The 14,303-nt window shown below is 45.7% G+C and overlaps 1 protein-coding gene across 7 annotated transcripts in view; it reads right to left on the reverse strand.

Moving 5' to 3' along the window:
• Positions 1-233: 233 nt before the first annotated feature.
• LOC136696983 (utrophin-like) overlaps positions 234-14,303 on the reverse strand; it is a 229,473-nt gene continuing 215,403 nt past the window's right edge. For 4 of the 7 annotated variants that reach the window (XM_066671822.1, XM_066671823.1, XM_066671821.1 and 1 more), the window contains 3 exons: positions 13,692-13,717; positions 9,914-11,871; positions 234-300 (listed from right to left, as the gene is read on the reverse strand). In XM_066671822.1, the coding sequence (XP_066527919.1) occupies positions 11,863-11,871; positions 13,692-13,717 (35 nt within the window). In that variant the 3' untranslated portion in view covers positions 234-300; positions 9,914-11,862. Of the gene's footprint in view, positions 301-9,874; positions 11,872-13,691; positions 13,718-14,303 lie in introns of those variants that run through there. The other 3 variants (XM_066671820.1, XM_066671825.1, XM_066671826.1) reach the window with 3 other exon arrangements.

The following is a 14,303-nucleotide window of genomic DNA, read 5'->3' on the forward strand; positions in this document are numbered from 1 at the left end:
CAGCCCTGAGAACGAACGGCACACGCGTCCTGAGCAAGCTTCTTATTATGCGTTGAAGATAGCAGTCTGCTAATAATGCTTTGAGGGTCTATAAAGCTTGAGGATCATGATTAAAAGCATGTGTGTGAGGGTGTGTGAGATAGGAACGAGCATTCAGCAGTATCCCGAGATGGGACTCAGTGGAGTTGATGAATGCGGAGATGATCTGGAGTCATTAAGCAGCCGTAACTCACTGCAGAGACGGGAAAGTGAGTGCGCAGCAGAAAGTCCCCGTTCATTGTGACGGAGGGATGAATCGAGCTGAACAAATGAGAGAAAAACGTGGGGGGGGGGGGTAAAGGGGAGTTAGGGAAAAGGAGAGATATGTCCTGGTTTTCTGAGGTTTGCTCTGATGCTGTCTTCACTTGCTCAGTCCTAATCCTCCAATCCATGACTGTGAGCACTCTATTAAATAGACGGAGCTGGACTGAGGTAATGAACCACCTTTAAACATCCAGAGTACAGTATCAACACCAGATAATTAGTCATTAGTTAACGGAACTGAACCAAACTCTTTCCCCTCGCACCAGGAAATACACTCCCACTCTTAAGTGTCCTTCAGTGAAGGCAATGGTCCTATTTAGAAACAGCAGTTCTGCTTAGAACCTTTCTTTGTGTGCTGTTGTTAGTGTCTACCTTGTTACACTACACACTTAAAAACGATGGTTCTACAAAGGTTCTTTATTATAGAACACAGAGCATTTGAAGAACTGTTTGCATCCTGAGTTGTAGCTTTCAGAAAGGGGTTCTCTATGGCACCAAGCTTGAAACTGTAACACAGGAATGGTTTTAGTGGCACTAACGGTGCTTTACCATCACTCGGCTCGGCACGACTCGACTCGCTTTTCTTGCAGGGCTCCCCTGTGAAACAGAGCCTGTGATGTCGCAAAAGCTGTCTCTAAGAATCGCTGGATTTGAAAAGCACAACAACGACGGCGGTGAAGTTAGGCACTGTTTACTCATCATATATCCCCGTGTTGTTTCAGTTTTTTGGACTAAACACGGCTCCACGCCCCGGTTCGCACAGATCTGTTTCACTTGTTGCACGTTCGACCTTTTCAGAACGCCTCGAGGTTAAGTTACGAGCTGCTGTTACGAGTAAGTGGTGGGTCTGTGCCGGATTTGAATAAGCTCTGCGTTTCGTGGTGATTGACAGGGATATCTAGCCAATTAGCACTCTGCAGGGTTTACACATCACCACTTAGTACCTGCTCTGCACGGTTGGGACCCAGAGTGAGCGAGGACTGAACACTTACCCGGTTCCAGGTACCAGATTTGGCTGGTGGAAAAGCAAAGAAGCGGCGCTGAGTCGAGTAGGTTCCATGCAGTAGAAAAGTGCCAATAGAACCCTTTTCTAAAAGGCACTATATAAAACAAAGTTTAACATTCTGCAGCAAACTAAAGAACCATTTCAACATGGAAATAGTTTAAAATAGAACTCATGGTTCTGAGCAGAACCAATGTGTTACTAAAGTACCCTTGAAGCCATTGAGTGTACAATGTATTCTGGGTGTGGGCACCAGGGGTACAGTGTCAATGCCACACGGCTCTAGGGTCCTGGGATTGTGGGTTTGAACCCCATCACAGGTCTATGAGGAGTTTGGTGTGTTCACCCTGGTGTGTTTTTGTGTGTATCCAACCCAGTGTTGACAAACAGCAGCGCCCCCTACTGATCTAGATGTTCAGTAAGAAGCTAAAGGTTCACATGAATCTAAAACTGCATCACTACCAAGTTGGAGACCGATATAAATATCCCTCTGAGGTTTAATTCCTGATGACCACCTGAGGAGACATTGTGCATTACTTTTAAGCTGGAACTTGTATCTACGGTAATTCTGCCGGCACAGTGAGGTGGCGTACGCTCAGCACTGGAGCTTAGTCACCATGCTCAGGAAGAGAAGGGTTCTCCTGGCCGTCCGCCTGATGAGACACCGTCAGCGCGTGGGCTTTAATGAAGTACTTTCAGCAGGCGGGATAAAACCAGCAAACCCCCCCCCCCCCCCCCCCTCCGCCCCCAAACACCTCACTGCCCACAAAACCGCTGAGTCACGCCAAAACAAACACTGAAGCCCTGGGCAGAATGAGCTGAGAGCTTGCCCAGGAGCCCCATAAAAGACAGCACATTAGCACAGATTCACCTTAAAGCAAGAAAGACACGGACTCCGCCAGAGAACAGAGGACAGCTGCCAAACGCAACGGCTGTGAGGATTAAGCCTATTTCATCCCCATCACCATCTTCAAAATCATCATTAGCTGCAGCAGCACAGTGGGCTGGAACTTCATTAAGAAGCTGGACCTGAGTGTTACAGGGGAAACTGACCCATAAAACTCACAGAACTCACTTATTTCAGTCCTTGGCCTCACAAAGGACTGAGGCACAGCACAAGAATGTTTGGAGATATGAGGTTTTGTTACACACACACACACACACACACACACACACACACACACACACACACAGTAATATAATTACAAGTGTATAAAGAATTAATGCCATCATTATCTCATAGGATTCTGAGAATACAGCACTCTGTGTGTGTGTGTGTGTGTGTGTGTTTATGAGCTCTATGAAAGTATGGCTGAATCAAATTTCAGGTAACAAAGCCATAAAGGTCCGCTCCGCTCCCAGCTCTCCAGAGCTCTAATGAGACGGCGTGGAGTCCTCAAAGCAAGAGCAGTTTATGGATAATCAATGAGCTTTCAAATGGAAGAAAAACGCTCCTGGAGCGAACACAAAAGTGCTCAGAGCACTGACGACTCAAACCCAGAGACTCAGCACTGGCCCCTAATCAATACCTTCACCACAGCCCCCAGTACAAAAACAAAACACCATGTTTATGTTATTACCATGTAATTAATGTGTGCTACATTGTAATAAACCAATAAGGAACACAAGGCTGTGTGGTAGTGATTGTACTAAGTTGCTGAAAGCGGTTCAGAACGGCTCTCTCTCCCTGCATCAGAGAGAAATCAGTCATAAATCAGGCTGCACAGAGTGTACGGTGAGAGAAGGATAGTGAGCCTCAAAGACTCTGCGTCTCTCTCTCACTCGCTTTCATTTCTCTTGCTTACAGTAAGCAGTCCTTAACTCCCTTTTATCTCCCATATCTCCTCCATTAGAGGCAGGGTAAGTATCCTGTGTGTGTGTGTGTGTGTGTGTGTGTGTGTGGCCTCCAGCAGACTGACTCAACTCCACATGCTCACACTCACTCCTTTTCAACAGTGTATCTCCACAGGCACATTCCCACCATTTTTAACCCCGTTCACTCACTCCTGCAGGCGGACAGTGCCTCCTTAGAGAGCCCACATCACAGCAAACTCTATCTGTTTACTAAAGCAGTCTGAAATAAAACAGCCCAGTGTGGAATGTAAATATTACTTAGAGGAAACAAGGCAATACTTGCACAAAAACCTGCATTTTCATTCAAAACAGCCCCAGATAAGTCCACACAGTGATGTCATAGAGGGCACTATCTATTACATGTTAAATGGATAGTTTCTACGTAAAGGAAACAAAGGGCTCTGTGTAATCCTTTGTCCTCTGGTGCATGATGATGTCATTTCCTTTGAGTATCTCAGCATGAAGTGTAAAGAAAAAACATTTAGAAAAGAGGGTTTATTGTGACAGCGCTGATTCCCAGACCTCCACCATCAGCCTCCAAACCCCTCCAGCTAAACAAGGTTCCTCTGTCCTCCCTCTTCTTTCTCCGCTTTGTTGCCGAACATCAAAGAAGAAAGAAGTGAGGGTTTGGAAAGAGACTTGGACTGCCCACCGTGCCCAGTGCCCACTCACGTCCCTGTCCAGCTCTGCAAGGAGCCCCTGGCAGCTGCGGTTCTAATCCCACTCAGATTCGCACTGCCATCTCTCAGCATGGCACATTAACAAAGCACTCGGAAGACGCCACGAAGCCAAAACACGGCCGCGGTCAAACTCCCAGAACAGAGAGTCCAACAATATGGAGAACAATAAGGAGGACAATCATGAGTAATATGACTCTCTGTTACCTCCCACCTATCCACAGAATCCAGTCAAAAAGGGAACTTTATCGGCATCATTCTGAATTATTCTGAGGTTTAATGTTCAGTGACTGGTCTTTCTAGGGCTGTGGTCATAAACTCACCCTGCAATTCAATACGGTTCATGACGGGTTCAAAACTAGATGTAACTTATTAGGCGCAGAAATACGTTTAAAAGTCTTTTTTGATTGTTTTTGTTTTGGTAATATATAATTGTAATTTCAAGTCCCGCTCCGAGTGACTGTCTGTGAGGAGTGTGGTGTGTTCTCCCTGTGTCTGCGTGGGTTTCCTCTGGGTGACTGTCTGTGAGGACTGTGGTGTGTTCTCCCTGTGTCTGCGTGGGTTTCCTCCGGGTGACTGTCTGTGAGGAGTGTGGTGTGTTCTCCCTGTGTCTGCGTGGGTTTCCTCCGGGTGACTGTCTGTGAGGAGTGTGGTGTGTTCTCCCTGTGTCTGCGTGGGTTTTCTCTGGGTGACTGTCTGTGAGGAGTGTGGTGTGTTCTCCCTGTGTCTGCGTGGGTTTCCTTCGGGTGACTGTGAGGAGTGTGGTGTGTTCTCTCTGTGTCTGTGTGGGTTTCCTCCGGGTGACTGTCTGTGAGGAGTGTGGTGTGTTCTCTCTGTGTCTGCGTGGGTTTCCTCCGGGTGACTGTCTGTGAGGAGTGTGGTGTGTTCTCCCTGTGTCTGCGTGGGTTTCCTCCGGGTGACTGTCTGTGAGGAGTGTGGTGTGTTCTCCCTGTGTCTGCGTGGGTTTCCTCCGGGTGACTGTCTGTGAGGAGTGTGGTGTGTTCTCCCTGTGTCTGCGTGGGTTTCCTCCGGGTGACTGTCTGTGAGGAGTGTGGTGTGTTCTCTGTGTCTGTGTGGGTTTCCTCCGGGTGACTGTCTGTGAGGAGTGTGGTGTGTTCTCCCTGTGTCTGTGTGGGTTTCCTCCAGGTGACTGTCTGTGAGGAGTGTGGTGTGTTCTCTCTGTGTCTGCGTGGGTTTCCTCCAGGTGACTGTCTGTGAGGAGTGTGGTGTGTTCTCCCTGTGTCTGCATGGGTTTCCTCCGGGTGACTGTCTGTGAGGAGTGTGGTGTGTTCTCTGTGTCTGTGTGGGTTTCCTCCGGGTGACTGTCTGTGAGGAGTGTGGTGTTTTCTCTGTGTCTGCGTGGGTTTCCTCCAGGTGACTGTCTGTGAGGAGTGTGGTGTGTTCTCTCTGTGTCTGCGTGGGTTTCCTCCAGGTGACTGTCTGTGAGGAGTGTGGTGTGTTCTCTCTGTGTCTGTGTGGGTTTCCTCCGGGTGGTCCGGATTCCTCCCACAGTCCAAAAACACATATTGATAGGTGGATTGGCGACTCAAGTGTCCATAGGTGTGAGTGTGAATGAAGGGACTGGCGCCCCCTCCAGGGTTTGTTCCCGCCTTGTGCCCAGTGATTCCACGTAGATGATTAATGATTTAATTGTAATTTAAAATTCAAACATTCTCCTGCTGTTTTATCAGTTTAATTACATTTTCAATTGAATTATCATTTTATTAAACAAAAAACACAAAATAAAAAGCAAGCGAGAATAATGTATTTATCACAGCATTCGTCATCATCAGTTTGTTCTGTTCCTGGGAATATATTGCATCCAAAAATACGAGAGTTTTGTTTTGGACGAATTAAAGATGGTGATGTCCATGTTAGCGCTCGTGAACATAGCGTATTAATACTAATGTTTATTATTATTGTCAGCGTGGACATTTTTAAAGCTACATAACTGTCACTGTAATTTGGCAAATGTGCAGGAGAATGTTTGAATTATAAAAGTATGTTACAAAATACGTGCCGTGTGCTGAGTGAACTTGCGCAGACTGACTGCCATTTTCTGCAGTGAAATGTCACCATGTTTGAAGCACATTTACACCCCTAGTTTATTCACTGTGATTATATTATTGGTGGCGCGGTTATATGGCTTCTCTCTGATTTCTGACCCGAGGGTTGAGGCCTCACTGCACTGGGATTCCAGCTTTCAGAGGGAAACAAATGAGAAATTATTTAAAAAAAACTATGTAGAAATAATAATTTTGTAGCTTTTAAACCCACAGCCAGCTCCTCACAGCAGATGAACATTCATAATGTAAATGTTCAGGAACTGTAACAAATCCATTGGTTTATGGGGTTGAGCCCCGTAGGAAAAGTACAGCGTGAGCCTCTGCTCCAGAGGTAATAAACACTACAGTTTCGGGAGATTTCCGCTTCCGCTGAAATGATCCTTCGGAGGAAAATGACTGCGCCACAGTGTGTTATTTATAGCTTTCCAGCAGGTCAAGCTGTTTGTTTACGTCGTTGCCGAGCGGGGATGTTGTTGTTTTGCTTGTCGAGAGGCGAATTATAAAAATATATAATGAACAATAAGCTTATAGCCATCTCAGGAGTCTCCGAGAAACAGCAGCGATCTCTCAACACACTGCATCCTCCCCTCGTCCGCAGCTGGGGCACATGTGTGTACTCTCCGAATTCAGGGAATCCACACCTGTGGCAAAGATTTTATAGTTTGAAATGACATCCCATCTGGTGTATTTGTATTCAATTTGGGGGGAAACTGCAGATGTTACTGTTTTTCACAACACTGCAACCTGCAGGGAACTGTTCCAACTCGCTTCCCACACCAGACACAATGGAGTTACCACTGACGCAGAACCGCTTCGTTTTCAGACTGATTCTCAACTCCAGAACTTCCTTTAAACACAAAGTAGATTTGGAAAGTTTAGAAAAAAGACCTGAACCCCCAAAATGAACAAGTGTAAACACGGGGCATTCCAGAAGAGTGTGAAGGTGGAGAACAGAGAAAAGTTTCTAGAGTAAAGAAGAATATCTCTGGGAAGTGAGGGGAATTCTCAGCATGGGTTCTTTTTTAAATCCCTGGATTCTTGCTGGACATCATCTTCCACTGCCCATAATACTCCCCAACATTCAAGATCACCAACAGCGAAAGAACCTGGACGATGTTCTCGATCTGCCCCAAGTTATAGGAATGGATCAAACCACCTCAAAGTCCTATCACTGGTTTATTTTTTGCACTTTTTTTTTTTTTCATAATGAGAAGCAGCTTTTGAAAGTGGGAGAACTTTCTTTGAGGAAGAATATATTCTAGAACCAAGAAGACATTCTAAGGGAAACATTGTCTACAACCAACAATAAAACAACCCAAGAGAAATGGAATATTCTGGAAGAGTAGGAAAGAGGTTCTAGATTTAAAAGTCATAACCTGTTCCCCTCATTAGCTAGAATCCCCCCCCAAAAACACACACACACACACACATACACATAAAGTGAAAACCTACACTACAAGCCTCCCACTGGACACATGAAGCATCACATCTGTTCAAAATGCCATTACTATCTATGGGTTGACATCTCTTTTATTGGCAAGGGTGCCATATTTTCTGGTTTCAGAGCACACTACTAATGTAAAGAAATGGGTAAAATGGATGAATTGAGACCAACACCACTTTGCGTTAGGGGATGAAGGATCCCACTGTGCTTAATAATGAGGAGAAAAAGACAGTAATCCTCCGTTAGCCCTATTAGCATTTTCATCATGTTATTAATGTTTTGTTTTAGTGCGTAAGAGACTACCACAGGCAACCTTTCCTTCCAGCCTCTGCCCTGATAAAGTCTTTATAAGGTGGTGGTGTGCTATAACAGCAGCGCTAACCACCTTGAGGAGGAGAATTATCCTTTAACCTCCAAATCCTCCCTAGGCCTCTTCACTTCTCTGCTGGGGCTCCGTCTGTTCTTTAGATTCTTACGTCTGCCTTTAAAGTACAGCACCATTTAGCGACGTCAAACATTTAAGAGCTGTGTGTGCTATCTAAAGTCTGATCTCCCATGATGGCACGAACGCCTCCATCTCTTTCTCTCTCAGCTGCATTACATCTGATCTCCTCAACCCGCTGTATTCCTGCCCCGGGGCTCTCTCTTCATCACTGATTTATCTCCATGTACGAGGTTGTGGTTTGGACACGCAAAGGGGGTGTTAGGACTAATTGTGTGTCTCTGGAGGATAACGTGTGCGTGTGATCACATTAACCCAGACCCTGTGGAACTCAGGGAAAGAGGAAGAGAAAGAGTAGGAGAATGAGAGGAAGATGCAGGAGGACGGCTGTGTTTGAAAGAGGCAGAGGGTGTACATTATTGAAGAGTGAGGAGAGTGAGGAGCTGCTGCAGTACAGTGGCGCTCTGCCAGAGAAGGTCCAGAGGGCCAGGCTTTAACAGCAGCCCCCGAAATGAATCAGTCTCCAGAGCCCTTCTGCAGAAAATCACTCCGTAGACCTCCACACCAAAACCTAGAGAGATATACGGCCTTGAAACAGCAGCGAGTTCATTAACTAATGGTTTATTGAAGCCGGTAACAGTCTGAGATTTACGCTCCGTGCTCCGGGTTTGAATCCTCAGGTGGTTTTCCGAATCACATTCTAGGAGCGGGATCTTCAAAACAACAAAAGCCTTCAGAGCTTCCCCAGCGTTTCCTCACCAGACTTTAACCAGAGGACTGTTCAAAAATCAGAGACCACAGCCACCTTGTTCGAGGCCAACTGTGGGGATTTAAGTGCTGTTTACATCTGTTTACAATTTACAGATAGTTCAGTGATCCACAACATCGTGTTGAAATTAATATGATAATGATTCTCTTAATTGGAGCCACTTTAAATGTTCTGCTCTTGTACTCCGCGAATACTAATGAGCTGAGTGTAATTGCGTTTGACATGATTACACAGTCTGGTCTTTTCTCCCAAAGTCCCACTCTGTCCCAGAGTGTTTCCAGAGAGCAATATCACAGAAAATAACGGCTCTGGAGATGAAGTCACAGTTTGATGGCGAGACTTTCAATGATACATAGACGGCTCTGGAATTGACAGCAGAGACAAATTAAATTTAATGTCAATAATAATCATTTGTACACAAGCAACCTATATCTGCTATAAACAAAAAAATAAAACAAGGCCTGAGTACAATCATGGGCTACGTTTTTGGGGGTGGGCAAAGAGGGCGTTTAAGTCCCTTCTCCCATTACATCAAGATGAGACACTGCTTGTTTTTGGTTCAGAAAATACAGATTATTTTATGATGTATTTAGTAGAGCCGTATACACTGGCAGATCCCAAATATTGCCCATGAATACAAATGTTACCCCAGAGTTACTTGCCCACAGGGTTCACTCTAACAGACTGGCTATAAAACCACTATGGGACAAAAACGCTAAAACCACAGGAGTGTGGAATATTTGCAGCCATTATTGAGATACAGGAAGGTGAATAAAAGCTTTAAATAACCATGCTGCAGTTAACGTTGTTTTAATTTGTACCCAGTTCATTCATTCATTATCTGTAACCCTTATCCAGTTCAGGGTCACGGGTGTCCAGAGCCTACCTGGAATCATTGGGCGCAAGGCAGGAATACACCCTGGAGGGTACGCCAGTCCTTCACAGGGCAACACAGACACACACATTCACTCACACCTACGGAAAATTTTGAGTCGCCAATCCACCTACCAACGTGTGTTTTGGACTGTGGGAGGAAACCGGAGCACCCGGAGGAAATCCACGCGGACACAGGGAGAACACACCAACTCCTCACAGACAGTCACCGAGTCGGAGCGGGAATCGAACCCACAACCTCCAGGCCCCTGGAGCTGTGTGACTGCGACACTACCTGCTGCGCCTCCGTGCCGCCCTGGTACCCAGTTCAGACGATGTTTAAACTCTACTGACTCCATAGACTGGAGGAAGCCAACAGGAGGTCATTTTATGTGAAAAAAAATCCCAAAACAAGAAAAAGAATCTAAAAATAAGTCTGGAACAAATTAAACGGGACAGAACTGTGTCTGTAGAAAAATGACCTCCTGTTCCTTTAAGCAGCAGCAGGATGAAAGATGCTGTAAACCTCAGTGATTTCCTGATCAGGACAAATTGTGCTCGCTGTGGCTCATCAGATGAACTACACAGGGGGGGAAAAAGAGACCCAGAGGAGACAAAAGAGACAGAGAGAGAGAGAGAGGGGCAGACACTGAACGCTCGTTATAAAAATTTTATTCTGAATAAAACATGGAACCATATTACATGTAGTGTGGTCAGTCTACACTATCTACCTCTGGTAAGAACGACACAGCTCAGTGGACGTGAAACATCACAAAAAATTCAGCTTCAGGGCCTGTGTGTACTAAACACTGACCTGAGATCAGCTCTCCCACCATATGTACACTAGCACAGAGGACATGAGAGGTTAAGCCTGATCTGAGCTCAGCTCTAGGAGACTGGTCTGATATGGTACAAGCTCAGGTCCAGGACAAGACTGAGCGCTTTATAGTAGTGTTAAAAACTAACGCTTCACTGGAGATAAGCATAGCACAAAAACACCACATAGAAAAGTGAGCGGTCGGACAGGGTGACCGATGGGAAAGTAAAGCGCACGGGGCAAACCACAACTGCACTTTAATCCGGCTTTTTGACCTCTCTCCCATTCCTGACTGGGATTAAAGGAATACGTCAGTGTCTTCCCACCCTTAGTCTGCAGCATATGCTTGATCACCCCAGGTAAGGATCCCCACACTTTCCCTGTGCTTAATAAGTGACTTTAAAAACCTCTCGTTAGAAGCCGGTGGGTAGACAACAGGGTTCTGATCTTCTCCAACGGGAAGTGTGTTGGACCTGTACTACAGCCACAGATCGACGTTAGGCCAAACACGCGTCCTTTAAGCGGTTCGGAGATTTCCGAGATTCGGACAGACCTCCCGCTGTGGTCTTGCTTTAGTTCTGCGATTGCGACATGGTTGGGAAATAACAAGAAAAATAAAACAGAAAACAACAACAGTACAGATCACGGGGAATGAGTGCTGTTGAGTCTGAGGTAGCAAGGCAATCATGGCTTTCTTCTGATTTGATCTTTTTTTTTCTTTGTTTTTGTTTCAAAACACAGATTTATAAAACTATTCTACTCAAAGTTAAATCATCTTAGGGCCAAACGTTCCCATAAATCTGAGATCTCTCCACTCTAATGCTATATCTCCATCGAGTTATTCCTCTTCTGGAATGGATGCTGTATAGGCACACAGGGCTGTTTTTGATGCTTTACGACGTCTCGGCGTTCTCGAACACGTACAGTAGTTCTACGAGTTTGTGACGGACTCTAGGACACCGGCGCGGATTCTAATGGGAAAATGCTGCAGCGACGACCGCAACGAAATGGGAAAACTTCACCGGGCTGTTTACGGCAAACAGACGCTGTAAACACGACGAGAAAGGGACCGGAGAACGACATGCATTTTATCATCAGCACGAGGCAATTCGTCAAAGGTCTTCATACCCGCTGAAGTGCAGAGACTTGAGCGTCCACGAATCCACGGTATGGAAAGGGTTGTTTGGAGCAGTTAACCAGCACAGGGCACGATAAAGAGGGGCTAATCTGAGAAACGTAACACGGTTCCTGGAGAGCGCACAAAAATAGAAGCTTAACAGGTTATACAGTACAAAGCCCCCCATTCCCCTAAACTATATCTGCGTTTATTTCTGCATATTCATACAAATCACTGGAGACCCAACCTCAGGTACAATCTACAAGTTCATCAGATTTACAGTTGCATAGTACAGACAGAGGATGGAGTAATAGAAGAAGTAGAAGGGAACTGTGTGGTGCTGCTCTTTGGGCTGAGGGCTAAACATCTCTTATAGAGGGAACGCTGGATCTCCTGGAGTGTCTGAATCCGGCGGGGGTTCACCACACTGCCACGACGCAGCATGCTCCTCACTGTCTGGCAAACTTCTCACATCTTCAAGAGCTCAACAACAGTCCTCACATTACCTGAGGAACACACACACACACACACACACACACACACACACACACATTAACATGTTGTTCATTTTTGAAAAATGTTCATAATCAACATTAACCATCTTTTTCTTGCTTTTCCGAAAGCCAACTACAAAAGGAAACGCATGCAGGAGCCCTGAAGACCTTGTTAGCGTCTGTGTCTTGGTTCTGATGTCACAACCACGAACCACAAAGCCTCAGTCAATCGTGACAGATGTTTGTAAATCTGGAAAATTGTCGTAAGCGTACACTCTTATGTAAAAAACGCAGAAATGGTCTCTTTAATAACAGACTGCATTATCAGTCTCCGTCCCTAATGCAGCGGCCACTAAGACACAAGCCGGCCGCACCATAAAAGCCGTAAAAGAGTGATGTGGTCTGCACTGTGCTCTTATGGTTTTGGGGGGGGGGGGTGTTAAATTATTAAAGAAAACCCCCTTAATTCCCCATTTCGCACAACAGGTCAATGGAGTTAATGAGGCAGGTGCAGCATTCCTCATCTTCCTCATCAAGACCCCAGCAGCAAGATGCTCTTAAAACGCAATCAAGCAAACTAGCCAAAGGTGATAAAAGAAGGCCCTCGCTTCCCTGGCTCTTCACAAGCTCATTTACATGGGGATTAGATGCAGGTGGGCTCAGAGGCTCACGGGAGAAGGCGATTTAACTGGTGCCATTTGGCTTCGTTTTCCTCTTTGAACTAGAGTGCGCTGAAAGGGACATTTTTCTCGCTGCGTTCACTGTCCTCCAGTTCGGAAAAAAATCCTTATGAAAGGATGCAGAATGGAGGGGAGATAAGAGGAGGGGGAAATGAATAAAAGAGGAATACGCACCGGGGCCCATTTCCCCTCGCAGTCCTACACTTATCTCACATTAAAGGCTGTTTTAGGGGAACATAAATACCACACTGGCGGAGTTTAATTAAATATCCGCTCAGCAGTGAAAGACTGCAGGCTTTGGGTACTCCACCATTGCACAATTACTAACAACGAGGGGGGGGACGGGGGACTCCATCCTGACTGCTATATCCATCATGACTGCTGTATAAAAAGAAACAGATAAAGAAAACTAAGACAGAAGTCAGCCTTCCAAAAGATTTAAAAAAAAAAAAGTCTTAATGACTTTATTATACACACTGGTGGTGGGAGCAGAGGAACAAAAGCAAAGGAAGACGAATGAGGGTGTGTTTTACACATGGGCCAGGCTTTGGCTTGGCCTCCTGCTGAGCCTCATGGGTAAAAAGCAGAATGGTTCACCATTTCAAACACCCCCACCCCACCACACCCCAGTCGTAAAACCCATGCTGGGCTCATACAGAAGAGACTGAAGCAGGGGGTAAAGCTGGGCTTACAGACTCTGGGAGAAGCAGGAAAAGCCCATACTCTGTGAAATGACCAACTAATTGATGTCCAGCGCAGAGGAAAAGCCTCTAGCTCCTGTCTGACAGGCCGGTCTATTTAAAGTGAGATCCATTTCACCTCCAGCCAGTCTACAGCTACAGGTAAACGCGCCTTTGATCACCCAGTAATGGGCTCCAAATGAAGAGTTCTCAGCTTGAGCTCACAGTGAGGCTGAGGTACCAGATGAAAATCAACAGTCAGGATTCTAACTGGACAGGGTTGGAACATCTGACTGTTCTCTAAGTGTCTAATTAAACCAGGGAGTCAAATTAATTATTATTAATTATAGTTTAAATTGTAAAATATGTCCTCAGGCAAATTCAATTGAAAAAAAAAAAAAAAAAAGACCCGAGAAAGGCCAAACAAAGCAGTGAATCTCTAAACGTGTGTGAGACATTAGCCAGAACTTACCTGTGGTCTTGAGGAGAGGCTGGATGCTTTAGGGAGAGAGAGGGTGGGTGGGGTTGGGGATATGGAGGAAAAAAAAAAAGAAAAATGTTATTACATAAGCCTTTCACATTGTGATAGGTGACAATTACGTGATGCAGCTAGACACGGCCCAACTTCTCAATTACAGAGCAAGTCCACTTAAAGTCTCCTGGGAGAAAAGAGTTCTTCAGAAGAAGTGCAGATAATGAACTCTAGAGGGAGATGAGTGAAGTCAGCCTGATGGATGAGACGTCCAGCAACTCTCTGAGAAACACTCTCAAATGGCTCCTTTCCCATCAGAGCGCACCTTCAATCAAAAGCTTTACGTAAACTGAAAGGGTGGGGTCGGCCCAGCGCTCAGACGCTTCACTGAAAGAACGTTTCGAACGTATTAAATTTATGGGCTGTGCTCACAAGGACGTTTTGGAATCCATCAAAAACAGAAATAAAGGTTTGAGCTTGACAAGCAAAGAAGAACAGAAACCTGACTGAAGTCAGATAACCAGCCCTGGAGCCAGGAGAGAGGGAGTGAGCCTTCTGGGGCAGCCAGATTTGTTCTCGCCTCGACCCGGAGCACTTCATCAACACGTGTTA

This window comes from Hoplias malabaricus, chromosome 5, assembly GCF_029633855.1.
Source record: "Hoplias malabaricus isolate fHopMal1 chromosome 5, fHopMal1.hap1, whole genome shotgun sequence".
Taxonomy (NCBI): Eukaryota; Metazoa; Chordata; class Actinopteri; order Characiformes; family Erythrinidae; genus Hoplias; species Hoplias malabaricus.